This window comes from Microcebus murinus, chromosome 19, assembly GCF_040939455.1.
Source record: "Microcebus murinus isolate Inina chromosome 19, M.murinus_Inina_mat1.0, whole genome shotgun sequence".
NCBI lineage: Eukaryota > Metazoa > Chordata > Mammalia > Primates > Cheirogaleidae > Microcebus > Microcebus murinus.
The window spans coordinates 29,088,736-29,114,799 of NC_134122.1; the positions used below are offsets into that span (position 1 = coordinate 29,088,736).

General features: G+C 56.0%; 3 protein-coding genes across 5 annotated transcripts; 1 reads left to right on the forward strand and 2 right to left on the reverse strand.

Annotated features, from left to right (window-relative positions):
• Nucleotides 1-2,672: 2,672 nt before the first annotated feature.
• AP1S1 (adaptor related protein complex 1 subunit sigma 1) lies at nt 2,673-8,931 on the forward strand. The gene is made up of 5 exons (XM_012759277.2): nt 2,673-2,789; nt 4,615-4,793; nt 5,419-5,527; nt 6,775-6,912; nt 8,151-8,931. Exons 1-5 carry the CDS (start codon nt 2,787-2,789, stop codon nt 8,196-8,198), a joined length of 477 nt encoding a protein of 158 aa, XP_012614731.1. The 5' UTR covers nt 2,673-2,786; the 3' UTR covers nt 8,199-8,931.
• Nucleotides 8,932-10,207: 1,276 nt separating this feature from the next.
• On the reverse strand, nt 10,208-13,231 carry VGF (VGF nerve growth factor inducible). Of its 2 annotated transcripts, none has more exons than XM_012759273.2 (2): nt 13,037-13,231; nt 10,208-12,538 (listed from the first exon to the last, which is right to left on the reverse strand). In XM_012759273.2, exon 2 carries the CDS (start codon nt 12,516-12,518, stop codon nt 10,671-10,673), a length of 1,848 nt encoding a protein of 615 aa, XP_012614727.1. In that variant the 5' UTR covers nt 12,519-12,538; nt 13,037-13,231; the 3' UTR covers nt 10,208-10,670. The 2 variants fall into 2 exon arrangements, with proteins under 2 accessions (XP_012614727.1, XP_075851465.1); XM_075995350.1 differs by lacking the exon at nt 13,037-13,231 and adding an exon at nt 12,661-12,803 and having other exon boundaries at nt 10,671-12,538.
• Nucleotides 13,232-18,391: 5,160 nt separating this feature from the next.
• Nucleotides 18,392-26,064, reverse strand: NAT16 (N-acetyltransferase 16 (putative)). Of its 2 annotated transcripts, none has more exons than XM_075995354.1 (4): nt 25,734-26,064; nt 21,886-22,273; nt 20,915-21,139; nt 18,392-20,381 (listed from the first exon to the last, which is right to left on the reverse strand). In XM_075995354.1, the coding sequence occupies exons 2-4, from the start codon at nt 22,267-22,269 to the stop codon at nt 19,809-19,811; spliced, it is 1,182 nt and encodes a 393-aa protein (XP_075851469.1). In that variant the 5' UTR covers nt 22,270-22,273; nt 25,734-26,064; the 3' UTR covers nt 18,392-19,808. The 2 variants fall into 2 exon arrangements, with proteins under 2 accessions (XP_075851469.1, XP_075851470.1); XM_075995355.1 differs by lacking the exon at nt 25,734-26,064 and adding an exon at nt 24,774-25,056.

Sequence of the window (26,064 nt, forward strand, 5' to 3'; positions counted from 1 at the left end):
AGAGGAGGGGGTGCTCACGCCCTTTTACACAACCAGCTCTCACATGAACTAATAGAGAGAGAACTCACTCATTGCCACAGGGAGGGCACCAAACCATCCATGAGGGATCTGCCCCCCGGGACCCAAGCACCTGCCACTTGGCCTGGCCCCACCTCCAACATAAGAGATCAAATTTCAACATGAGATTTGGAGGGGACAAACATCCAAACTCTATGCCATGGGAAGGTATCAGCATCGTTTATAGAACAAAACAAACACCATCCCTACCTATGAAGGAGAATCTTGCCTCTTCCATTTTTCCACTTATATTAATACAAATGGGACCTCTAATCTTCCACGCTCATCTCTGAGTCTTCTCCCTTCTTCTCTGCTTAGATGAAGGATCAACTTCAGTTGATTGGCCCATTAGAGGTGTCTCTAATTTGTCCCTCTCTGTTTCATTCTTGTGATTGGATTCTCAAAACTGCCCCCTGGGTGATCTTCAAGACTTCCAGTTGTTCTTTCAAACTGTCCCACATATTACTATAAGATTATTTTCTTAACACTGTTTTCACCAAGTTATTCACCAGCTCAGACAATCATAATGACTTTCAGATGCCTACTGAATCAAATCTAAACTCATCTCCATGCACAAGCTATATTGGATCCATTAACTCACAGATTCTCCACCTTCATCACTCACTAACAAATAAGAAATCCAGCCCACCATCTTCTAACTACTTTGAACCACTTGAATTCTATGATTGTGCATGAGCAAAACCCATATTTCTCACAATTCTCTAATGAATCTTATCGTTTCTGCAGTTAGGCATACCACATCGAAACAAGGAATTCTAGAAAGTGTCAGCTTTCTAAGGAATGTAGGAGTGTATGTCCCTAGAGCTTCCAAATTTCCACAGGCTGTTGCCTGGGTCTCTGCCTTATGTCGTTACCTCACCACTAAATACTTCCTTATGCACAACCTTCTCTTCTTTCCCATGAGCATATTTCTTTTTATTTGTTTTGTCTTCTGCCTTTTTACACACTTCTATTTCTTCTTTTCTATACCCTTTCTAACTCTAACACCTTATTTTATTGATCTTATTCTTGACCTAATAAATAACACCTAGATAGTTCAGCCAACTACCTATGCCATTGGTAAGATATCCCATTGGTAATACCATATACTTTAGACTATGCCATTGGCAAGCCTAAGGTGTAGGCAGAGAAAAAGAAGCAAAAATGAAAGGAAAAATAAGAAAAGGTTAAAAAAAAAAAGGAAAAGTTGGGAAGGAGAAATAATAGCTACCATTATCAAGTGATTAAAGTGTCCTAGATACTTTCTATACATTACTCCTCAGAACCACCTTGGAACTTATATACTGCTGTCCTCATTCTTAAAATGAGGAGATAGACAGGCTGGCCTAAGGCTGTACATCTTAGTAAGAGTTAGAGACAACATTCCATCCCAGGTGAATTAGGCCCACCCTTTTGCCAGTAGAACATATTACCTCCATAACAAAGAACAAGGGGGGAAAAAGGAATATAGAGTGGAGACAGGTAACAATTGCTTCAAGCGCTACTCAAAAATAACAGCATCATTCATTGCCAAAATTATCTAAAAATAGATATTAAGTCTACGGCATGACAAAATTTAAGATTTTTCTCTTCCCATTGTATCCACGCCTCCTTAGTTCACTGTATGGACACACACACACATCCACTCAGCTACGAAGCTCATATTACAATTTACATCCTCCTCATCTTTACATTTAGGTTTGCATTTCATCTTTTCTCTTTCTAGTTTTGACTAACACTAACCTTTTAAGATTCTCTTTATTTCTTTCCCTCTTGCCTTAATTCATGTTTCTCTTCCTTTTCTTTATACCAGTTTTATATCAGCCCCACCTTTTCTCTGGTATTTCTCATCTCCCTCATTTCCTACACATTTCTCGTACTTTACAATGAAAGTGTCGGGCAGGTGTGGTGGTTCACACCTGTAATACTAGCACTCTGGGAGGCTGAGGCGGGAGGATCGCTTCAGGACAGGAGTTCGAGACCAGCCTGAGCAAGAACAAGACCCTGTCTTTACTAAAAATAGAAAAAATTAGCCAGATTGCTGGAGCCCAGGAGTTTGAAGTTGCAGTGACCTATGATGGTGCCACTACACTCCAGCCTGGGCGGCAGAGCTAGACCCTGCACTCCCCACCTTCCTCCCCCAAAACAAGATTAAAGTGTTAGGTTCTCAGTAGATGTTTAGTATGAACTCTATACTTTCCTCATGCCTGCCCCACCACTGCCCTTTTTTCTCCTGTTTCCCTGGTCATTTCTCCTCTGCTACACATTAATTCCCACCCTGGTCCCTCTTAATTGCCCACATCCCTTCCACTGGAGCTCCCTGCTTTCTCAAGAACTTCAAGGATCTTCCCATCTCGCTCATTGAAGTTCCCACCCCTTTTCCCGCCTTTTTCCCCCCAAGGCTCCAAAGCGCGAGGACTTCATTGTCTTCCTCCCCCAACCTCCAACCAACTCCCACCAGACCTCCTTGTTGCCATGACGACAGAGCTACTCAAAGCTGAAGTCAAGGACCTGGTTGCCATAGCTTCTGCTTCTCCGCCTCCTGCCCCGCCCGCGCGCCCCGCAGCGTTGGCGCCTGCGCAGTGCGTAGCGCGGCGGGGCTCACAGTCTGGGCGGGTCGGGGCGGGGCTTCGGCCGAGAGGGCGGGCCGGGAGAAAAAGGATAAGAAAGGGAGTGGAACTGGCACCTACGGTGGCCGAAGTGGGACGCGCCGAGCCGGAGGCTGCAGGATGGTAGGCTGTGCGAAGAGAGAGGGGAGGGGGAAGCGAGGGGCGTGGGCTGCACCTGCAGGGGTCCTTGGGGGCCGCCCTCGGTCTGAGCCGCTCTTTCTTCCCTCTGGTCCTCGGAGGCCTCACTTACCTGGGCGGGTGGGCGAGCCGGCCTCGGAAGGAAGAGCTGGAAATGGCATTCGGGAGAGGGGTGGGGAGGGGGCGCATTTGTGGGACGCGAGGGTTGACTAGGGGACGGCGGGACGGTCCCGAACCGGAAGGATCGTCCGGGTCTCGGTCCGAGGGGGCCAGACCACTGCCGCAGGGAAGTCGGCCGAGGGAGAGGGGCGCGGGGGTCTGTTCGTGGGGGGAGGGAGCCGGGGTCGCGGGTCACCGAGACCCTCTTCCCAAGCGGCCCAGACGGGAGCGCAGGGCCCCTGTAGGGAGCGAGGTGTGGGAGGGGACAGTTTCCGGATCCAAGGAGTGATCGCCCTGCCTGGGTTCCTGGCCATGCTCGCCTGGAGGCTGGGCCGAGGTGCGGAAGCGAAGTAGGCTCGAGGTCTTGCTCTCAGGGACCCAAGATTTGGGATCCTGAGCTCGGTGTTCTTCGTTCTCCGCCCCTCATTCCACTCCCTTTCCGGAACCCAGGCCTTCCGTCTTCCTGCTCACTCCCCACCCCCCTATCTTAGCCGCCCAGAGCTCCCTTGTGCCCCTCTGTTCTCTTCCTTCCCCACCACCAAGAAAACAGCAACAACAAAAAAACCTTAGTTCTCCTGAATTCTGATTTTTAGCCTACTAATCTAGTACTGTTCCATCCACCCAGGGATATCAGCCCAGGTAAAGTCCATGGAGAGGACTGCTGGGAGAAGGAAATAACTCCAGGATATGGCCCAGACCCCTGGAACTGGGAAGCAGGGGTACAGGGGGTGGTGAGGGCTCAGCACTCCATCCCGCTTCCCCTAGCTTGCTCTTTGTTCTACAAACATTCCCTAGAGGAGCCCTTTGGGTGGCATGCCCTGAGGGACTGAAAGGGACATTGGTCACCTGGTGTCTGGCCTGGAGGCACCTTAAAAGGAAGAAAAGTTAAGAGAAGAATGTCAGGGGCCCAAAATGCTGGCTGGCTGAAAAGAGAATGGTGGAATTTGGACATCTCAGTCCCATGTGTGGCATTAGACATACGCAATGCGGAGAAGGATACCCCTGGGCACAGGACTGGAGCTGGAGGCCGGTGTGTTGGGGATATCATTAAGGACTTATGACTAGGATGGGATAGAGAATTAAGGTAGCTTCTTGAGGAATAAAATACTCAATTTCAGCAGTGGTGGTGAATAGAGGGAGCATGGAAGAGAATCCGCATCTCTTTGGCACCAGCTATGGGCTTCTTGTCACTGTACCAGGCATTTTACATACCTTTGGAAATAGGTCAGGGAACAATAATAATAATAATACCTAACAGGTTATAGTGCCTGCCATGTGCCAGGCACTGTTGTGTATATCCATTCATTTAATGCCTCCTAACAGTTCTGTAAGGTAGTTACTTTTATCATCTCCATCTTACAGATAAGGAAACTGAGGCCCAGAGGCATCAAGTAATTTGCCCAAAGCTGTACATAATTAATAGAGCCAGGATTTGAACCCAAATGGCAGACTCAGAAGCTCTGTCTTCCCCCAGAAGGCAAGACAGACACCTGCTCATGGGAACACCCAGAGTGGAGGGGCTGGGTTTTTGAAGAAAGTAGGAGCAGGAGCTGTGAGTAGAGAAGAGTTAGATGGGATGAGTTTGGGGCCATGTGTTTATGGAAAATAGAGGCTCAGAACCAAATCTCTGACCCTCACTTCTGCCCTCTAGATGCGATTCATGCTGCTATTCAGCCGGCAGGGAAAACTGCGGCTGCAAAAATGGTACCTGGCTACTTCAGACAAGGAGCGAAAGAAGATGGTTCGGGAGCTGATGCAGGTTGTTCTGGCTCGCAAGCCCAAGATGTGCAGCTTCCTGGAGTGGAGGGACCTCAAGGTTGTCTATAAGAGGTGACTCCCCACCTACTCTCAGACCTGCCTAAATCCTGCTGGATTAGAGTTTGGCAGTGGGTTAAAAGGGCTGAGAAAAGGCAGTCCCTTAGGTCAGGGAGACCTGGGAGCTGAGGACATCTGGAGGACAGTGGTGAAAGCTTCCTATACTTTCCAAACTCCCCTTGAAGAAATTCTTGTTCCCCACTTGGTTTTGCTGAAGCCTGCCACCTGCCTCAGGTACATACTTTTGTCCCTATGGCTCTATCTTATCCACTGCACATGTCCCTTGCAGTCTCATTTACCAGTCAGAAATCCTGCCCCACTTTTCACAACACACAGGCACATACACAACACACACACATACCCTTTCCAGTTCCTTCTCTTCTGAGCAGGTGAATTAGTTGGCTCAGGTTTTTGCTGAGTCAAACCAAGCAGGTCAGAGAGCAAGAAGGAAAGAGCTTGCCTCTTGCCTGTTTGTAAGACAGCACTAAGAGGTAGAGTGAGCTGCTCTTTGCATACCCTAGGGCTACCCCACCTATGTCTAGTCAGGGGCCAGACCCCAGGGCTGGTTGGAGGTTTGAGCCTGGAATGCCTGGGTCCTGAAACAAGCTCCCAGCTGTGTCGCATGTGCCCCTTTCCTCAGATACGCCAGTCTCTACTTCTGCTGCGCCATCGAGGGCCAGGACAATGAGCTCATCACGCTGGAGTTGATCCATCGATATGTGGAGCTCTTGGACAAATACTTTGGCAGTGTAAGTCTCCCCACCTGCCCCAGTTTCCATACCCAGAAATCCCCTCTTCTTACTAAACTAAACTTTGAGGCCCTTCCAGTCTCTGCCCTGGAAGTATCAGGGGAGAGGTGAAGTTGGAGCAGTAAGAACAGTAATTAATCTCCCTTTTTAATCTTTAAGCCTATTAGCCTTGTCCCTTAATCATCCCTGAGCTGGGGGGAAAGTGGGGGCAGAGTCTGGTACTTAATCTCCACGGAGAGCCCAGCCTGAACTTCTCACACAGAGACCAAGTTCAGATTTTATTAGTGGTTCCTGACTTTGGCTTTGCATTGGAATCTTCTGGAGAGTTTTTAAAAATAGCAATGCCTGGGTCCCATTCCCAGAGATTCTAAATGAACTTATCTGGGGTATAGCCTGGACATTGGCCGGCAGCTCAGATCTGAGATGGGAAATAGTAATAACTCCGTAATTTGTATCCCACTTAATTTACCAAGTACATGAGGTTCTTGTGTTTGTTCCTCATTCTGTCCTATAAGTAGTTATTGACATTAAAACTTAGGCTCAGGCCGGGCTGGGTGGCTTACGCCTGTCATCCTAGCACTCTGGGAGGCTGAGGCGGGAGGATCGCTTGAGTTCTAGAGTTTGAGACCAGCCTGAGCAAGAACAAGACCCCATCTCTACTAAAAATAGGAAAATTAGCCAGGCATGGTGGTGCTCGCCTATAGTCCCAGCTACTCGAGAGGCTGAAGTAGGAGGATCCCTCGAGCCCAGGAGTTAGAGGTTGCAGTGAGCTACAGTGATGACGCCACTGCACTGTACACAAGGCGAGACTCTGTCTAAAAAAAAAAAAAAAAAAAAGAAAAAGAAAGAAAGAAAGAAAGAAAACTGAGGCTCAGAGACATTCAATGATGTGTATAGTTAGCTGGTTAGTGGCAGAACCCTGCTTGGAACTCAAGTAATCTCCTCCCTCCCTGCCCCACAGTGCTGAGGAGAGAGGCTAGCCAAGCCCTGATGGGAACATGTCACAGATTTGGGGGAAAAGGAAAGGAGGGCCACAGAGAAGGATAGAATAGGACAACTAATATTTCATGATCAGGGAGAAAGAGGCAAGAGGAAGAGACGAAAAAGCCAAACTTAGTACCAAGTCCTGGCAGTTGGGAGGACATGAGGCCTGGGGCCAGAACCCCAGGTGGGAAGAGTGGTCATGAGAAAGGTAGGGGCAGGGAATGCACCTTGAAGCTCAACTCAGCCTCTGCCCCTCCTCCCAGGTGTGTGAGCTGGACATCATCTTCAACTTTGAGAAGGCCTACTTCATCTTGGATGAGTTTTTGATGGGGGGGGATGTCCAGGACACCTCCAAGAAGAGTGTGCTGAAGGCCATCGAGCAGGCAGACCTGCTGCAGGAGGTACGGGCAAGGGACAGTGAGGAGGAGGAAGAGTACCCTGGCAGAGGGTTCTCTGCCTCCCCTGGACACCCTGCCCGCCATCAAGGGGGCCCCCCTCCCTGTGGCATATGGCCCCCACGGCGCCCTGCTCTCCAGCTTGTCCTCAAGCCCTGATCCCACGGAGTGGGAGACAGGGAGCAGACAGCCCACCAGTGCTCCCCTTATTTCAAGCTCTGTCCTCCTCCCAAGACCTGAGGTGACTTGTCCCTACTGAACCTCTTTTGTCCCACGTCTCTCTTGGCATTAAGGGTTGCTTAGAGAATTAGAGAAGGGGCACATGGCAGATCATCCTTTTTTTCCCTGATTTCTTCTCCCACCCCACCTTTTTTTTTTTTTTTTTTTACACACACCTACTCAAAAGGCTCTGCTGCCCAGGAGCAAAAGGCTGTGGGAATTTGGGGGCTGGGGTCAAGGGTGCCTGGATCTAGTGCCCCTGCTATCTGGCGCCCCCACCTTCACCCCATTACTGCCTGCCCCCTCTCTGCTGTGCCATTGCTGAGCCTTGATGCAGGGAAATGAGTCACCGGAATCTGCAGTGATGAGCGAGCGGCCTGAGCTGGCTCTGAGGAGGGGGAGAGATGGGGGGGCCCTCTCTGCAGTAGGAGAGGGGTAGAGCTGAGCTGGCCCCCTCACCGGCCCAGCGTCCCCTCCACACGCACACACTCACACACACTCACACATGCCTGTGCCCTGGCACACACACCCGCCCATGTTACTGGTGCTCTGCTCAGGCCCTAATGACTCATCTCTCTGCAGTCTGGTTCACCTTCCCTCAGGGACCTGGTGCCAACCTCCTACTGCCTCCCCCCACTCTGAAAAACAGCACCCCACCATCTGCACCCCCAGCCCCCCAGCAGCAGGTTTCCATTCTCCCAGTCCCAGCTCCACTGCCTTTGCCCCCAGGCACTGAGGGGGAGCACCTGCTCCCCAAGCTTGGGGCTTTAGGTTCTCTGGGTGGTGATGGACTCAACCTGGACCCTACTGCCATCATTCATTCACTGGCTCTGGGTGGCCCCAGGAGGCTGGCGAGCTGCCCGGAAGGGCTCGCAGCACCCCAGCCTTGGGCTCACGTTGGCTTCTCTCCCCCTCCTCGTGTCTCTCTGTGCTCCCCCCCCACCTTCCTCGTGATTGCTGTCGTCTTGCCCACCCTGTCTGCCTCTCCTGGTGTCTGCGTCACCCTCTGTCTGTCTCTGCCTCAGGAGGATGAGTCGCCACGCAGTGTGCTGGAGGAGATGGGTCTGGCATAGTCCGGCCGCCCGGCTGGGCGTGGAGCTGGGAGCTGGTGGGGAGCAGGGCGTGAGTGGCTGCTTCTCGTCTCGCCCAGGGCCCTTTTCTCTGTGGGACCCGGCTGCTCCTCTGCTGCCTCACCTTCCTCTGGAGTGAGCTGTGGGCTCCGCTGGCCCTAGAAACATTCCCTCCTGCCACCCCTACCTCCTGTTTCCCCTTTGCCAGTGAAGGTTCTAGGAACTAGGAGACAGGAAAATGTGACCAAGACAGGGGTGCTATTTGGCTTTCATTCCCTGCCTTTGAAGAACCAATGTTCCCCCTGATGTCCTCCCCTCCCTATAACTGTAAATATATAAATACGTCAGGTTAAAGGGAAAAGGTTTTCAGGGCTCTTCTCTTCCCTGTGCCCATGACCTACCTCCACCCTTCCCCATCCAGCCAGGCCAGCTCCTCTGCCTGGGAGGGGCTTCCCTGTAGTGAGAGGGAAGGCCTTTGCCCTCCCCTGCCCACTCCTCCTCCTTGGCTGTAGTGGAGCCTCTGTCCAGTGCCAGGGGAGGAACAACATAGTTAATTTTTTTCTAACCTTGCCACTTTGAGGTAATGAAGGGTTGGGAGAGGGGCGGGCTTGGTGGGAGCTGGCCCTGTCCCTCCTTCACTCCAGTTCTGGGCGAGGCAGGACCTGGGGGAGGGCGGAGGTATGTGTGTCTGCCTTTATTTCCTTTCTTCTGAAATAAAAGGAAAAGCATTTCTGGACTTTGCTTGCCTTGGGCTCTTTGGAGGAAGGCAGGACTGCTGGCATCACTGCCCATTAGCTTCTTGCTCTGAACTAGGAATTTACAGTTGCCAGACCTGGGAAGAACAACAATAGATGACTCAGCTAAATTTGAATTTCAGATAAAAAACAAATAACTTTGGGAGCCGGAGAACTGTGTCCCAAGCAATGTTTGGGACACACTTAATTCTAACAACCTATCTGATGTGTGTGTGTTTTTTTTCTCGAAACAGTCTCTGTTGCCCAGGCTAGAGTGCTGTGGTGTCAGCCTAGCTCACAGTAACCTCAAACTCCTGGGCTCAAGCAATCCTCCTGCCTCAGCCTCCCGAGTAGCTGGGACTACAGGCATGTGCCACCATGCTCGGCTATTTTTTTCTATATATTTTTAGTTGGCCAATTAATTTCTTTCTATTTCTAGTAGAGACAGAGTCTTGTTCTTGCTCAGTCTGGTTTCAAACTCCTGACCTTGAGCGATCCCCACACCTTGGCCTCCCAGCCTATCTGTTATTTATCTGGCCTCCCAGCCTATCTGTTATTTATCTGTAATTCAAATCTAGGTGTCCGGTATGTTATGTGGCCACCTCACACCAAACAGATTTTCATACTCAATGCCTTTGCTGAGAGAGGAACAACTCCTAGGGACATGGGTCCACTTCCCTTAAGATTTCTTTGTAGGAGATTTCATTTGCCTGGCTTGGTTTCATTTGGGAAGGATAATCAGAAGTTCAAGGGTATCTAGGATTAGAAAAGGGCTAAGAAATGGGGAGAATTAGGGTTTCTCTGTGGCTGCCACCCCCTGTTCCCCACATTTCTTATGGGGAGCCTAGGACCATGGAAGTCAGGGAGGAGTTAAGGAGAGGTGTCTAAGCAGCCCTGGCATCAAGGAAAGAAGAGACTCCAGAGTGCCCAGAGCTGTGGCACCTTCTGTGCAAAGTTATTTTCTTTGAACCAGAAGCTTGCTGGGCTCATCCCAGACAACTGACTCTGTTACATTCCACTCTGCTGCTCTCTGTCGAGCCCTGGGAACCAATGCCTTTGACTACCACCATCCCCAAGCTGGAAGTGGACTTCCAGAGTTTCCTAATGGGTGTGAGCCATACTCTGCCCCCAAATACGGTTTCAGTGGTTCCCCAACCAGCCCTGGCTTTGGTTTGGGGGTAGGGAGCCCTGATGAGTATTGTGGCTGGCGCTTCCCTCACCGCCCCTTGGGAAGGACCACACAGGCCCAAGGGGACGGGTGAATAACCGAGAACAAAGTCCTAATAAAATAGTCACTTTTATTTCTTAGCAAAACTATTTCCTCCGTGAGGGGTATTTACAACAGAGAAAGGAAAGAGGGGTAAATTCACAGCGACTTGGGAGTGGGTGGAGAGGTTCTGGGAGGCCCCAAGGGCTGAAGACAGACACACTTCACACAATTAACTGGAACTGCTTTTTCCGGTTTTGGACGGGGCCGTCCCGTCCCTCAGGGGGAGGGAACTCGCACAAACCACCTGCCCGCCTGGGCTGGCCCCGAGTCACTGGTGAGTGAGTTTTGGGAGTTCGGGCCACAGGAAGAGGTCCGACAGGTCCCGGCACAGCTCGGGGGCGGGGCGGAGGCGGGGCCGGGTGGTGGCCGAGGGGCGGGGCCAGGGCGCATGCAAACACCAAGAAGGGAGAGGACGACACGGAGGGGGGAGTGGCGCGCGCGGGGGGCGCGCGGGGGCGGGGCCGGGGCGGGTCACGGGCGCCGGAGCAGCACGTGCTCGATGTAATTCTCCAGCTCCTCCTGCTCCTGCAGCCTGCGCTCCTCTGCCTCTGCCTCTTCCTGCGCGCGCCGCGCCTGGGCCTCCCGGTCGGGATAGTGGCGCGAAGGTGGCAAGGCGTGGTGATAGTGGCGGCGGCGAGAGGCTGAGGGTGGCTGCAGTGTCCGAGGCCGGATATAGTTTGGAAAAGGGTGATAGGGCCCTGGGGGAAATACCTCGTCCTCCTCCCGATCCCAGGGCGGGAGCACCTCGTTCCAGTCGGGCAGCTCGTCTCGAGCAGGGGCGGGAACCGGGGGTGGGGACTGCGGGGAGCGGACGTGGGTAGGGGCAGGGGCGGCTCGGGGGGCCGGTACGGGCTCGGGAGGGGCGTTCTTCTTCCGCTTCCGCTTCTCCTCCACCTCCTCGATGATGCTGACCACGTCGTCAGCGGGCAGGTGGAGTTTGGTGGACAGCTCAATGAGGCTATCGATCGTCTGCGGGTCCATCTCCTCGTCATCGTCCTCCTCCCCGCCCTCCTGTGCCCCCTCATCCTTCCGCTGGTGTCCCGGCGTCTCCTCCTGGGAGCGCTTGTCCTCGGCTCCGGCTTCCCCGTCCTCCTCCTCCGCGAAGAGTAGCGCGTTCTGCCGCGCCCTCTCCGCCTCCTCCGCCTCCGCCTCTGCCTCTGCCGCCTCCTCATCCTCTTCCTCCACCCTCTCCTCCCCGCCGCGTCTCTCCTGCTCCGCCTCCTCCTCCTCCCTTTCGCTCTCTTGCTCCTCCGCCGCCTCCTGAAGCCCCCCACCCCCTAGGCTGCGCAGCCGGGCCCCGCCCTGCATCAAATACTGGAGCAGCAGGTCGGAGGCGAGGTCGGCCAGCCGCTCTTCCTGCGCCGCGGCCTGCCGCGTGGCCTCCGCTTGCCGCCGCCCGGCCTCTACCTGCGCCAGCCCTTGCTGTAGAAGGCGCTCTCCCGCCTCAGAGCCGCCCAGGAGTGAGCTCTCAGGCCGGCGCGCCTTGGGGAAGGGGGCACCCAGGCCTTGGTACGCCTTGGACAAAGGTGCCAATGCCTCGCCTAGGTGTGTTTTGGGGGAGGTATCTCCATCCCCGAACTGGTGGGTTTCGGGAAGGGGCCCGCTCTCAGGCATATGCGCCTGGAATTGCGAGGGGCCCGGGGGCGGCAGGGGCGCGCGCTCTGGGACGCGCGCCTGGAACTCTCCCCAGGAAGCGCGCCACACGCGCTCCGGCCCCGGGCTCTCCAGATTGACTCGGGTCAGCGTGTGCGTGCGGGTTTCCGTCTCTGCTGCCGCTGTCTCTTGCTGGCGCTTAGCGCTACTTGGACTGAAATCTCGCAGTTCCTGGAGCAGAGACGCTAGTGTCTCGAGCTCTTCGGAGGGGTCGCCCGCCTCGGGCCCATTCTCCTGAGTCTGAGGGCGAGGCGGAGCCGCAGGCTCCTTGGTCTCTGGCGCCGGGAGGCTGTGGGTCTGGCTGCGCACGGTCTCTGTCAGCAGAGCTTCAGCTGCTTCTTCCGCTGGCCCCTGCTGGGAGCCGCCTGGCGCGGGGGGCGAGGCTGGGCGGTCGAGTGCCTGCAGCAGCACCGCGGCCAGCGCCCGGGGATCCACGCCCTGGAAAAGCTCTCCCTCGTCCTGCGGCTCGGAATTTCGAGCAGCTCGGACCTCTAGGGCGCTGCCATCCTTTTGCCGGGGCACTGCGTCCTCAGCTACTGGCTCTTTATGCTCAGAGCTGAGGGGAGGAGGCTGCGCCTCAGGGCGACCCGGGGGCGCTGCTCCTAACCCCTTGATCAGTAGAAGGAAGCAGAAGAGGGTGGAAATCGGCAACCTGAGGGATTTCATGACCAAGAGGCTGCCGGAGACTGAAAAAGAGAAAGGGGCAAAGAAAGAAGATTTCTGTAAGAATTACCCGCTCTCTAATTCTACATTCCCTCCCCCACATTTAAGCAGGAAATCCAGGGCTTCCCTGATCCCCTAACCTTACCCAGAAGTGGAACGTTTAGGAGCACAGGAGGAAGATGTTGTGCCGATCTCTGGAGTCGTGTAAATGGGAAAAGAACGCCTGAAACCCTTGCTCACCCAGTGCCTCCTCGCCCCCTTCCCTGAGCCATCTCACTGCCATCGCCCACGTACTAAGCAGCAAGGATGAGGAAAAAAATCTATGCTCCCTCCCCATAGGACTTCCCGGATGGTGCGTGGGCGACTTCAGCAGCAAGAGAAAAGCTGAGACTCCCCCATTTACCAAGGACCCTTACTGGGGGCTCCCCGCTGTGTTTTCAACACCCCCATCCAGGAGGAGAGAACCCTCCCTCACGCCCACGGCTGCCGAGGGTTTGAGGGACGGACAGCGGAGTATTTACCAGCTGGTGTCACGATGCGGGAGTTGGAGAGGAGGGTCGGGGCGGGGTGGGGCAGGGGAAGATCGGGACGCGTCCGCCTGGGCTCCGAGAGGTGGCTGGGGTATGAGCGACGGTCGCAGTCTGGCGTCCAGTGGGCTGGGCTCAGCTGGGTCGGCGCAGCTCCGAGCGGCTCGCTCGCTCCGGCTTCAGCACGCTGGACAGCGCCCGCGCCTCCACCGCCTTATAAAGGGGAGCGCGCAAGGTCACGTGGGCGCTCCCCGCCCCATTGACGTCAATGTTCATTCATGGGGAAGCGGGCGGGCGCCCGGTGGAGGGAGGACGTCCAGCGATTGGAGGGTGCCCGCCTCTCCCTGCCGGCGCCTGCGCATTGGGGCCTTCGGCTCGAGGGGTGTGCGCTAGGCGAGCTCCGGGAAATGAATGAATGAATGAAGGAAGGAATGAATGAAATGCCGAGGCGGGCGGGGCGGGGGGCTATGAATGAATGCAGGAGGGATGAAGAGAAAAGGATGAATGAATGAATGGGAAAATGAATGGAAGGGTGGATGCAGAGGCGCTGGAAAGCGGGAGGGTGGGTTACAAAGCAACTTGCAGCTGCGAGAGCCCGCGTTACTGAGCGGAATAGGATAGGGGCACCCCCAACGTCTGACTGGGCACCACTAGGAGACCAATGCTGGGGACGGGGAGGATGAGGATTCGAAAGCCGAGGAGTGGGCCGGGCTCCCACCCCGAGACCGTGGTCGGTAGGGAACATGCCCAAGGACGACGTGAACCTGAGAGAAGAGGGAACGATCTGCGCGCCTGCAGGCTCAGTCCGCGGGTCTGCGGCGCAGGGTGGTGGCCCCAAGCCGGGGCAGATGGGTGGATCTTGCGATTTTGGCAATCCCATCGGAAAGAGTCCGAGTCGGAAGAGAAAGGGGAAAGATTGAGAATGTGTGTGCCTCTAGGTCGTGTCTTTTCACGACCGGTGCGTGTCTGGAGAAAAAGGTGTGTCTGTCCTTCTGTCCAACTGACTGCCGCGTATGTCGGGGTCCCCGCTGTGCTCCTTTTCAGCCCACCTCTCCCCACCCTCCTCTAGTTTCTTTCCCTCCCGCCGCTTCCCCCACCCTCCAAGGACGTTTGGAGGGCGAGACCAGACCAGGTGGGGAGGGGGTTGCGCAGGTGGGGGGGTGACTCAAGTCCAGCCCTCTCCACTCCTTAAAGGGAAGGTTTGAACGCGATGTGAGGGACCGTGTCAGAGATAGCCCCTCTCTGCCACCAGACCCTTCGACCGTATCTCCTGCCACAGGGGTTGGGGCTGGGGGCTTGGACAGCTAGAGGTTCCGGGGGTGGGGGGAGATGACGCACAGATTGCGCAAAGAGAATCCATCAGCGAGTCGGTCCGGTGAAGGGAGACCAGCCGTGGGCGGGGGGAGGGGGGAGGACGGAAATGGGGAGGGGGCAGGGGAGAAGGGAGGGTGGCACGGGGAGCAGCCACTGCAGGAATGAAGCGGGGGAAGGATGGAGGCTGGAGGGGGCTGCAGTGCAGGCAGAGAGCGGTGCGGGGGCGTGGGCAGGGAAAGGGGGGAGTGACAATGACACATGCCAGACACACAAGAACTGCGGACACAGGGGTGCCCATGGGCGCACACAGGGCACCCGTGCCCGGAGATTCTGGAAAGCAGGATCAGGGCTGTCAGGGGCTCAAAGACTCCTTCAGAGACAATCCTCGCCCCCCTCCTCATCTCTTCCTCGCACTGACCCTCATTCTTACCACCACCACCCCCCGCCCCGCCTCCACACACACACACACACACTCACACACTCACGTGCTTTCCCTCTATAACCAGCAGTGGTTTCTCGCTTCCATCAGTGGCTCGACTTTCCCAGAAGAAAGCCCATCAGCTCTGCGGGGAAAGAGGTGGGGAGGAGTAGAGAGAAAGGAAATAGAGAAGAGATGGGGACAGGGAAGGGGGAAGGAAAGAAGGAATCTGGAACAGGTAGAAGGAGCAGACTAAAGGATGAAAAAAAACAAAACACTGAGAACCAAGGTGACTGGAGATTCCAAAGAAAGGAAGGAAAAGAAGGGACAGGAGACCCTGAGGCAGTGCCTCATTTTCCCCCCACACTCGCAAGCAACTCTCCAGGGTCTCCCCTCGCCCCTCCGGGCTCCCCTCCTTCCTCTTTCCCTCCCCATCTCCTCTTCATCTTCCCAGCCTGGTTACAGAGAGCAATGGGGTGGGGAGGGGGTCACGTTACCTTCTCGAGGAGGATGAATCAGAGAGAGATGGCTCAGACATCTGGAGAGGGGGAGGGGAAGCCACCAGAGAGAGAAGGAAGGGGGAAAGAGGGAGCCTAGGGGGTCTGACTGAGAGGCTGCTGGGGATTAGAGACCAAGTGCAAGATGAGGGGAGACAGACACCTAGAGAAATTGTTTGTGTATTTGCCTCTGTGTGTGTGTGTATGTGCATGCACGCAACTGTGTATGCATGTACATGAGTGTGTATATGTGTTTTTGTGTGTATCGAGATTGACCAATTATGTATTTAATCAGATCGAGAGTATATGGGCATGGCAGTGCTTCCAATTTAAATATTTGATCTTCTCTTGCAATCTGTGCGTCTGTGTTTTTGCTTGTTTCCAGGTGTCTGTGTGTGGGTTCCCATCTCTTCTGAATGCCTGTATACCTATACAGTTGCAAGTCTTTGAGTGCACCTAGCACCAGATAGGTGCACTCTGTTGGTGTCTGAAACATGTGTCTGGCTTGGTGGTACACAATCGTGTGTGTGTGTGTGTGTGTGTGACTTTGTGCATTTCTCTGGATCCCTCCATGTCTATACGTTGGTAAACGTTGGTGGGTATATGGACTTCCCTGTGCTTTGATCTTTCTTGCCCCTCCCCCGATTCACCTTCATTTCTAGATCTATGCGCAGTAAAGCCTCAGAGTCCAAGCCACTCGGCTGCAGCCCACAATTTCTGGGTCCCTGCCCGTTGCTTTCAGAGTGTTCCCCATTCCTCCATTTCCCCCCAACTCCCCATCCTTCCTTCCCTTCACTTAAGCTCAGAAGCTCAGGGGGCTTCTCAGAAATTGACATCCCAAGAGCCTCAGATATCCTATGGTTGGGTGGGGGCAGGTGGAAGCATGAAGCGCCAAAGGCAATAGGCTTGGGGATTCCACAGTCTGGGTCTTGACCCCTCATGTCTGCATGGTCTCTTTCTACCTCTCTCCATCCCAGTTCCCTACCTTGGTCAGCTCATTCACACACACACACACACACACCCCTACCTACTGGGCATGAACTGTGCCCTTCGTACGCTGCTGCCTCTGGGGCTTCTGGAAAAGGGCTGGACTACGGACAGGTTCCTGGGATGGGGAGAGGAGGGAGATGGCAGGAAAGAAAGATAAATGTAGAAAAAGCTGGAAAAGGCAGAGCTGAGATGGGGACCTGGAGGGGATTCCTGGCATTTGCTCTGAGTTGTTTGTATGAATTCATCTCTCTCTGTCTTTGTTTCTGAACCGCCCATGCTCTCTAAGAGGGTAGGAGGGGAAGATGGGGTCCAGCAGAGTAGTGATCCTGGCTGAGGATCTGGAAAACCAGGGGAGGGGGCAGAGCACTGAGTCTTTTCCTTGAGAAGAGCTGGGAGAGAAAGAGGGGGCAGGGGCTTGGGGTCCCGAAGCTCACCCTCCCCCTCTTCTCCTCCCCCTCCCCCCAACTGGTGACTCACCTCTGCAGCCTTTCATTGCGTCAGCCATAGGGGGACAGGCAGGGAGAGGGTACTTTGTAAGATGGGCAGGGGTACCTACTTTGCATTGAAGGAAGGAGCTAAAGGCCCCCTGAAAATGGACCCATTTAGAACACATTGTCCTACCTGCTACCCACCCTAGGGGTGTGGACTCCTGGGACAGGGATGGGGAGAGGGCTGGGGGCCACACTGGAGGGTCTGGAATGATGAGTGATGGGAAGGGGGTGCTCACCCTGATTTTTAGTCTGGGGCCCCATTCCCTCAGACCCCCACCCACTCCTGAATGGGGGAGGGGAGACCCAGAGAGCCGGAGGAGGGCAACGCTGCAGAGATGAGTCACCAAGAAAGGCAAAGAGAGAGAGGGAGAGACAGAGATGGGGAGAGACACAAAGAGAGACAGCCACTGGAGACTGAGACACAAGCACAAGTCCGCGCGCGCGCGCACACACACACACACACACACACAGACACACACACCATGAAGGTGGTATCCACAAACTAGTAAGAGAAAGGAAATTATGCACTTCCATAATCTTGAACCAGCCCCTTGAACATTCGCTTGCCACACACACAACACACTGTCATACAGAGTTCGCTGAGATTCCGAGACACACCCACTTACACAAACACAATGTCACACCTAGCCTAGCAGTCAAGACCTATGCTGAAGATGCATCCAGGGCAATGGAGATTTGCACTGAAAGTTCTCAGTCCTTTTAGTGGGAAGGGGTCAAAACCCTCTCACTTTAACCCTCTAAAGTCAAAACGTTTGACTTTAGAAATTCAAGACGTGGCTTCAGGGACTCACAGGCTGCACTGTGCACACGCGACAATATACACAAGTCACCTGCCTCCCCATCCACACGTACGTAGTAACATCAAGCATTGCCCTCACCAAAAAGCCACTTGGGGTACCTCATTCTGGGGTACTCCAGAAACATTGTCCCGAATACATACCTCCCAGAAACCCCCTGACTCGTACACACATGTACAGAGACGTAGACACACAAAGACGCCCATGGACACACTCACACGGACGAAAACCACCTTGCGCTGCCTCGCCCGCGTCCGCACACGGCCTGGCGCCCCCGCGTGCTACTTTTCGGGATCGCAGTCTCCGCCGCTCCAGAGCTTGGCTCCCAGGCGGGGAGGGGGGGGCGGTGCCCAGGCTCCCTCCACCTCCTCCCTCCACCTCCTCCCTCCAGCACGCGTTGCCCACCCAGAAATGGGGAGAGCGAGGCGCGCGGCTGGCCACCGGTGAGTCCAGAGCTGGGAGTTAGATGCCTGGATCCTGGGGCTGAAGGAAGCTGGTCCTGGATGCCAAGAGGAACTTGGGAGAAGAACCCACAGAATTTGGGTGGCAGCCGACTACCGGGCCCGGGGGAAAGCGAGGGCCCAGGCTAGTCAGGGCGCCGCGCAGCTGCTCGCCTCGGTTCTGAGCAGCCGCTTCTTCCCTTGCTCGGCAGGGGTGGGGGTGGGGGCGCACAACAGCCAGCAGCCCTCCCCAGCAACTACCCCCCCCACACTCAGGAAGTCATTAGCCCCATTGCCACAGGGCTTAGAGATCCTCTTTAATACAGGCTGCTTGGGAAAAGGGGAAGATAATGTGTCTCATCCCTCCCCACTGAGAAGAACTGAAACAAACACAAAGGGTGGGCAAAAGGTTCATTTTATTGCCTTACAGCCTTGGTGGCAGTGAGAAGGGTGGCAGCATGGCCAGGCGCAGGAGGCAGCCAAAGCAGAGCAGCACGACAGAAAAACTGCAGCTGGGGAAAGTAGTCAAGCAGTAGCTGTCCCCTTTGCCCACCTTCCCCATCCTGGGCCCTCCCCTGCCCACAGCTTGGATTCCATCCCCAGCAAACCCTGGCTGTCAACATTTGCCTGTCAATTGTCCCTTGTCCAGTGTTCAAGCTAACACCATCACACAGAGTGAGGTTCTGGGGCAATCTCTGGGCTTGGGCCATCTGGGTTCTCTCCCTGGGAGATTCCCAGCTACTGTGAGTGACTTAGAAGTCACTTTGATCTTTCTGAGCCTGTTTCCTCCCTCTGCCTTGGATGTGGGGATCTGGTGTAGGAGACAGCGCTGTGCAAATGCAGCTGTTACTACTTGCATTTAAATAGAAGACTCTCAAAGTCCAAGAAGCATAAATGATCCAGAAGAAGGGAGCGGTGTCCAGAAATACTGGGAGGTAGCGTTCCAGTCTCACTAGAAGGCAGCCTGGTTGGAACCAGGAGACAGCCCCCATGCCAGGCTGAGGGACCCGCCCTCCACTGCACCAAACTCTCCAGCCCCCTGGTGAGTTGGGGACCTGCGGGAGGAGCCTGGCGAAACTGCAAGGGCATGCAAAGTTGGAGGAAACCCCGGACAGAGGGGCAGGCTCAGGAAAGTGCCTCACCAAGGTAGACAGGGAGCCGAATGGGGGAGCATTATAAACACATTTCCCTTACGTGGCGTCTCTCCACATCGCACACTAGGTCAGCGATGAGGAGGTCACAGCGAAGGGGGACCGAGGGACAGGAAAATGGGCACTGAGGAGTTAAGAGTCAGGGAGCTCCAGGGAGGAGGATAGGGGACAGAGAGAAGTGGGAAGAGGACACTGATCTAGAGGCACCTGAGGCTGAGGGGACAGTGAGAAGAACGCAGGGCCGGCTCTGAGGGCTTTGGAAAGGGCAGGAGAAAGGAAAGAAACACAGATCGGGCGGGGCACACCCTTCTGCTCGCTTCCATCCACGAGGAGGCAGGAAGGGCGGGTTCATTTCAGGCCGGAGCAATGACTGGGTAGGACTCTGAAGTCTGCGAAGGGACCAGTTCTTTGAAAGCGGAAAGGGTGGATAATAGCAGCCCAGGGGGCTCCCCCAAATCTAGCGTTCCATGTCAGGGCATTTGGGGACACGAGAGGCAAGATGGCAGAGGTGAGGAGAAAGGGCAAGGTGGGTAGGAATCTGAGCTGACTTCTAAGGGGGCGGAGCTTTGAAATGGCAGGGGCGGGGCTGACTCAGGATCAGCGCGAGAGGGCGGTTCTAAAGTGCAGCCTATCTCCGCCCTGAGGCCTCAGATGTCGGCCTCCAGCAGGTACTGTTCAGTGTAACCCTTGACCAGCTCTAGCCCCAGGCCGACTTGGCAGAAATCAGCCAGCTGTGACCACAGCTGGGGCGCCAGGAAGAGCTGGCACATGACGTTGAGACCGGCGAGGCGCGGGGCCTGGCGCTGCAGGTGCCACAGCAGCTGGCTCTGCACCTGCGCGCCGTCGCTGCCAAAGGCGTCGATGTTGAGGTAGCGCCAAGTGCCGTCGCCGCCATGCGGGATGGGGAAGGGGCGCGTGCACAGCGTGAGCACGCGGGGGCGCGCGCGGCTGTCCACGCGCCACTCCAGGCCCTTGGACGCCAGCAGGCGCAGGTTGCTCTCGCTTGGCCGGTAGGGCTGCCAGTCCTGGATGATGGTCCCACCCGGAAGCACGTCGCGCTGGACGGAGGGCGATAGCAAGAGGCGTGCCACGTCGCCGCCTGCCTCGGACACAGCCTCGGTGGGCAGTGGCGAGAAGGTACCGGAGGTCCGTAGCGCTGCCAGCCGCGCGCCCAGCCCAGCCAGTAGCGCGGACGTGTTGAATCGGACCAAAAGGATGCCCTGCGGGGGGCACGAGTGAGCCCAGGGCGAGCGAGAGGGCTGGCCCTTCAGGAGAACCGACAGCGAGGGGCCGGGCCAAGTGGGGTATGAAAAAGTCTGGGTTTCGAGCGTAGCAGTGGGGCAACAAGGGCAAGGACTCCAAATATCTGGATCCCCAAGGAGAGGTGGGATCAGCGTGGCGTAGCCAGGGAAGGGGTGTGGGTCCCTGGGTCTCCGGGGTAATGACAGTGAGGGGAAGGGAAGACAATGGCTCAGATTAACATGCTTGGGTACCTGAAGAAAGGCAGGATCATAGGCAGGGTCACAGAAGTTGGGATATAAGGAATGAGGGTTTCAGGCTGGGAGTCAGGAGTGTGACTTTCCCTGGGCAAAAGGGTCTGGGTATGACTGGGAGTCCCAGGGCAAGGCTCATGGGCCGCTCCACTCCGTAGAGCCAGGAGAGAAGCAAGCCAGTGTGCGGGTGGGCATGGGGAGGGCCGCCCGTATGCCCCAGCGGACAGGTCTAGTCCTCCGAGCCACTTTGACCTTCTCACCTGCTTGGTGATTAGGCGGTATTTCTTCAGCTCCCGGGGGCCCAGCTGGTCGTCTCGGGTGAGTCGTGCCACCTTGACCCCCGGGTGCTGTCGCTTGACCAGCTGCGAGCAGAAGCGCTGCAGCAGCCCGGCCACGCCCTTGCCACGCTCCCAGGGCGCCACGCGCAGCCCCTCCACCAGCGCCGTCTCCCCAGCGTCGATCACGTTCACCGACTCCAGTGCGATCTGCGGACCGAGGCCGTTAGGGGGCCCGCTCCTCCCCGCCTCCGCCCCTGCCAGGGCTGCCGGCTCTCGGGGCTCGCCTCTTCCCACACGCTGAGCACTCCGTCGTCACCGCCTGGGCGCCAGGCCAGGCCTGCGGCGGCCCGGGGAACTCTCCTCAGCACTTGGGGCTCGGATTCCAGAGCCGGCAGAACAGTCATTCGCCGGGGCCTCTTCCACCTCGTGAGACGCTCCAGCTCCGCTTGCAACAAGTTCCTGACCGCTCGCCACGCCCCTTTCCTTGGCTCCACCCCCAGAACATTGCCACGCCCCCTGGCACCTGCAGCTGCGCTACTTCTTAGCTCCTTCTCAGCCCCACGCTGCGCTCCCCCGGCTCCCGGCTTCCAGATGCTCTTGGTGCGAGTTCTGTCTGCTCCCAGGTCCCAGTCGTCCCAGTCTAGCTGCTGCCACCTCTAGCCTACCCCCTCTTGCCTGCTCCCCTTTTTTTTGTGCTCTTGCCCCCAGAAACTCCTCGAATGGATACTCAGACTTCGAAGCTCTCACCAGTTCCTCCAGGTCCTCCGCGTTCGCAGTCACCCCTCTCACTGTCCTAGCCCCTGGATCCGTACCCCTATACTGTGGTCCCAAAGCAGCCTCTATTTCCTCAGCAGCTGGAAGATGCCTGGGGAGAGGCCCGCCCCCTCGGCTCCCTAAGATCCACGCACCCGAACGTGGCTTCCCCTTTTCATCTGGGCCCGCCCCCAGCTCACCACTCCTCCGTTGCGCTTGGCCAGCACCACCGTGCGGTCGGGATCCTGCAGCCAGCTGTGGTAGCGGCTGGGAAGGTAGTCGAGGCCACCGTAGATGCCCCCCGAAATGGCCAACACCTCCTCAAACTCCCGTTCTGTGGCCACCACGAAGTCCAATGGCTCGGCCTCCGCCTCAGGCCCTGGTTCTGACCTGGGCTTGCCTCCTAAGGACTCACCCTTGACCTCAGGCCCTGAGTTGGCCCGCAGAGGCTCGGCCTCAGCCTCAAGCCCTCTGGACTTGGCCTGTGGCCGGGTCTCGGAGCTCGGCTTTGCATCTGGTGCAGCCTCCGTTTCAGGCTTAGGGACCTCTGCGATGGCAGCGCCACTGCCGGCATCCAGCTTCATTACCCTGCAGAAAAGAGAGAACCCAGCAGCTGGATCAGAGCCCCTTGTTCGCACATCTGGCTTCCTACACAGAAGCAGTGCCAACAACCCCTCCCTGCACAAACACCCTTTCTTTCCTGCTCTCCACACAGACCCTGGAAGTGGAGGTCTCCCAGCTCCACCCTCTTCCCACCAGCTCCCAGAAATCCCAACCCTGCCTGCTCTACCCCCACCAGTCACAAACTCAGGCGCCCCAGTGAGCTCCCCAGGGACTAGCCCCAGATCTCCTCTATGCCCAGCCGACAACCAGCACCCAAAGGACAGAAGGCCCTTGGGGTGGTAAAAAATTGAGGGAAACTCCTTCAAGGGCCCCATCACCTCTCTAAGATCTCTGCAAGGACAACATGAGAAAGAAACTCCCACTTTCCACTCTGCCTGCAGGAGGGTTCCCCAGGGAAGAACAGAAGATTCAATACTCCTCCCCACTCCTTGCTTTCCTGCCACTGCCAGGTATCAACCCAGGGCAAAGGGAGTGAGATGTAGACCCCAAATCTCCTCAGACTACTGCCTCAGTTTACCCCCAACCTCCTGACATACATATGCAAATATAAGCAAAGGGAGTGGGCAGATGGACAGCTCCATTAGAAAATGTCAAACTATTTCCAGGCCAATCCAAACCCCTTCTTTCTCTTGCTGGAGTTTATTCCCTGCGTTCCCCATAGGGGGATTTGGGCTCCACTCCAAGATAATTTTCAAAAGGGCTCTGTTGGAGCTCTAGCAAAACCAAAGAGAAGACCCCAAATCCTAAGTCCTGAAAACTCCTATTGCCAGATCTGTCTCTGCCAGACCAACCAAATGAACCAATCACAGCCCACTCCTCTTGATTTCAGTCAATTTTGAGGCTCACCTCACATAACCTACATTAAGCCTCATTAACCAACATCCCAGGGGCACATAGACCAACTACTCTGTAAGGGCAATACTGGGTTTGGCTGAAATTGTGTTTGTTTATTTGTTTCATTTTGTTTTACAAAAACTTGACTTAAGTTTGGGGAAGGTTGACCGGCAGTGGCACCAAGGAGTGGTTTGCGAATGGTTTCAGCTTCCATGCCATAACCATAGCTTGCATAAATACAGCATGCCTGCTATACAAACAAAGCTTCAAAACAACAGTTCCACCTCCCTCTTTCTTTTCTGACTCTTTCTAATCTGATTTCAACACCTAAGGCTCTCCCAGCTAAATCCAGGTGAGATACAACAGCAGAGAGGAGGGAAAGCCAGGCTCAAAAGATTTTAAAGCCCCTGCTGGGGCCACCAGACACCACCAGGTTCAACCCATTCCTTTCACAGTAAGGAAACTGAGGCTCTGGGAGGTTGAAAACCTTCCCCAAGGTTACTCAGCTTGGACAGAGCCAGGCTAAAAGTAGTTTCCTGGCTTCCAGGCCAGTGGGGAAGACTTCCTTTTAGTGTAACTGGGTCTTCAAATCCAGCCTCTATGTAGAGCAAGGAGAGGACTTACTGGGTCCTTAATATGAGTCAAACGTCCTGGGTGGGCTAAGCTGACACAGGACCAGAGATGGGACTGCTGGGGAACCCCCACTGCCTGGCCCACACTGTCAGGAATCCCTATGCGAACACTCAGAACTACACGGACCCCAACCCTCAGTCCAGCCCAGGTACCAGGCTCCTTGCAGCAGGTCCTGAGGACAAGGGGCCCTAGAGATGAGCAGGTTAGCTCCTGGCTCCCACTGCACCTCCAGGCGATCTGAACCAGCTGTTCATAGGTCCTGGGAAAATAAAATCTGGTGGTTCACTGGTGACTCTAGCAATACTCCACTGCCCCCAGAGAGGATGGACAAAGTGTGAGCAACCTGTAGACTGGAACCAATTCAAGCCATTAGGCTCCAGTTTCTCTCCCTTGCTTTCAGGATGGGGAGATTATTTCCAAATAGTATTTCTACATCTCAGATAAGGTTGTTTATGGTTGGAGGATGGGGAGGGGGGCAGGAAGTTCCCAGGATCACAGGGAAGAAGGAAGAATTTTCCAATTCATCCCCCATCTTTTCTTCCTAGGCACTCCCTCTAACCCTCTTCCTTTTTGGAGGTCACAAAAGAGGTTCCAAGGTCCTTAAGCCTTGGAGGAAGTGAGCAATGGGAACAAAGTAGGCTGGGGTTCCAGGCTAACCGAAGCTGTGGGCTGCCCCTCAACTCTCTCTGCATGCTGTGGCCATTTCCCACCCTCCAGACTGGCTTCGTGGAACTCTAACTCCCATAGGTGTCTAGGCAGAGGTAGAGGCAGCCCCAAGCCTCCAGAGCACTGTGGGAGATGTAGTTCAGGCATCTTCTGGACCAAGCTCCAGCAAGAGGGATAGCATTTCCCTCCCCATCTGTATCCCTACATCCTTGGGACCATTCTTTTAATCTCATAAATATGAATGATCACTCTAGGGAGGGGGTGATCAGAGGCATAGCTGGGCATGCTGGGAGCCCCCACCCCCGCCACGCTCCCACCGCACCCCACACACCTGAGATATTGACGCCCTTGAGGCCGGAGGCTTCTCGGAACCCAGGGAGGGAGGAGAGTGAGGAGAGGGAGGGAAGGGAGTAGGGACGCGGAGAGGCGGAGACAAAGAAGGCAGCTACACAAAGCGCCCGAAGATGAGAGCGAAAGGGACAGGAACAGAGGCTGAAAGGAGACAAAGGCGACAGGGAGATGCGGAGCCGCAGGAGATGAGTGAGGGGAGCGGGCGGAGGCACAGACACCGAATCACAGACATGACACCTCGTGACTCCGGGCCCAGCAGATGCCAAAAAAATCCTATAGCGCACCCCTCCCCAGGGGGACCATAAATAGAAAGCAGCATCACGCACGCCTTTTTCCTGGCTGGGGGGGGGGGGAGAAAAGGGGTCACGGGGAGGAGAAAGTCAGCAAAGAGGCTGGAAGAGAACACCTCGAAAACAGCGACAGGGGAGACGAGAGCAAGTGGAGCGGACTGGAAGGCCCCAGGAGCACAGGCTGGGACCGAGGAAGATGGCCTAGAGATCAGGGAAGGCGGGTAGTCCAGAGGGCCACATGGTGGAGGAGGGGGGCTTTACAGGAGGGTCTTTCCTGGTGAGGGTCTTCCCTCCGCCCCATTCCTGGAGTGGAGGATTGGAGGGCAGCAGGCGGGTGGAGATTCCGTAGGAACCTGTCTACTTTGCAAGGGTGACCCTGGGCACCGGATCCTAGGGACAGGTGCGAGCGAAATGGCGACAGAGGTGGAGGGGAGGGATGACAGGAAAGCGCCTCTGGACACCTGGAGTGAAGTCTCGGTCTCAGTAATCTAGGTCACCCGACGCGGACGCGAAGGGTCGGGCAGCAGGGGGCGCAGCCGCTCTCTCCCCCTGGTGTGTGTGTGTGGGGGCGGTCTCCTGCTGCCCCCATACCGCTGCTGAAGAGCACGCCGGCCCCCGTCCCCGGGCCCTGCGGGCCTCCCTATCCCTACCTCTCCGGAGCCGGAGCCGGAGCCCGAGCCAGGCCGGGATGCTGAGAGGCGGAGCTGGCGCAGACAGCGAGCGGTGCGGAGATGGGGGTCCCTTTGGAGCCCGGATAGTCAAAGGAGGAGGATGTGCGGGGCCCAGGCTGCGCCGTCGGGTCCCGACTCGGACTTCGAACGCCAGCCTGGGGCCAGCGTCGCAGCTCAGTTCGCTACGCGGGCCCGGGCGCCCAGCGGTTCAGGGCCGGGCAGCGCAAGAGGTTCCCGCGGCTTCCCTCCGGCGCGACCCAGCCGGCGGCTCCGAGGGGCGGAGACCCCAGCGACGCGGGGGAAACCCGGG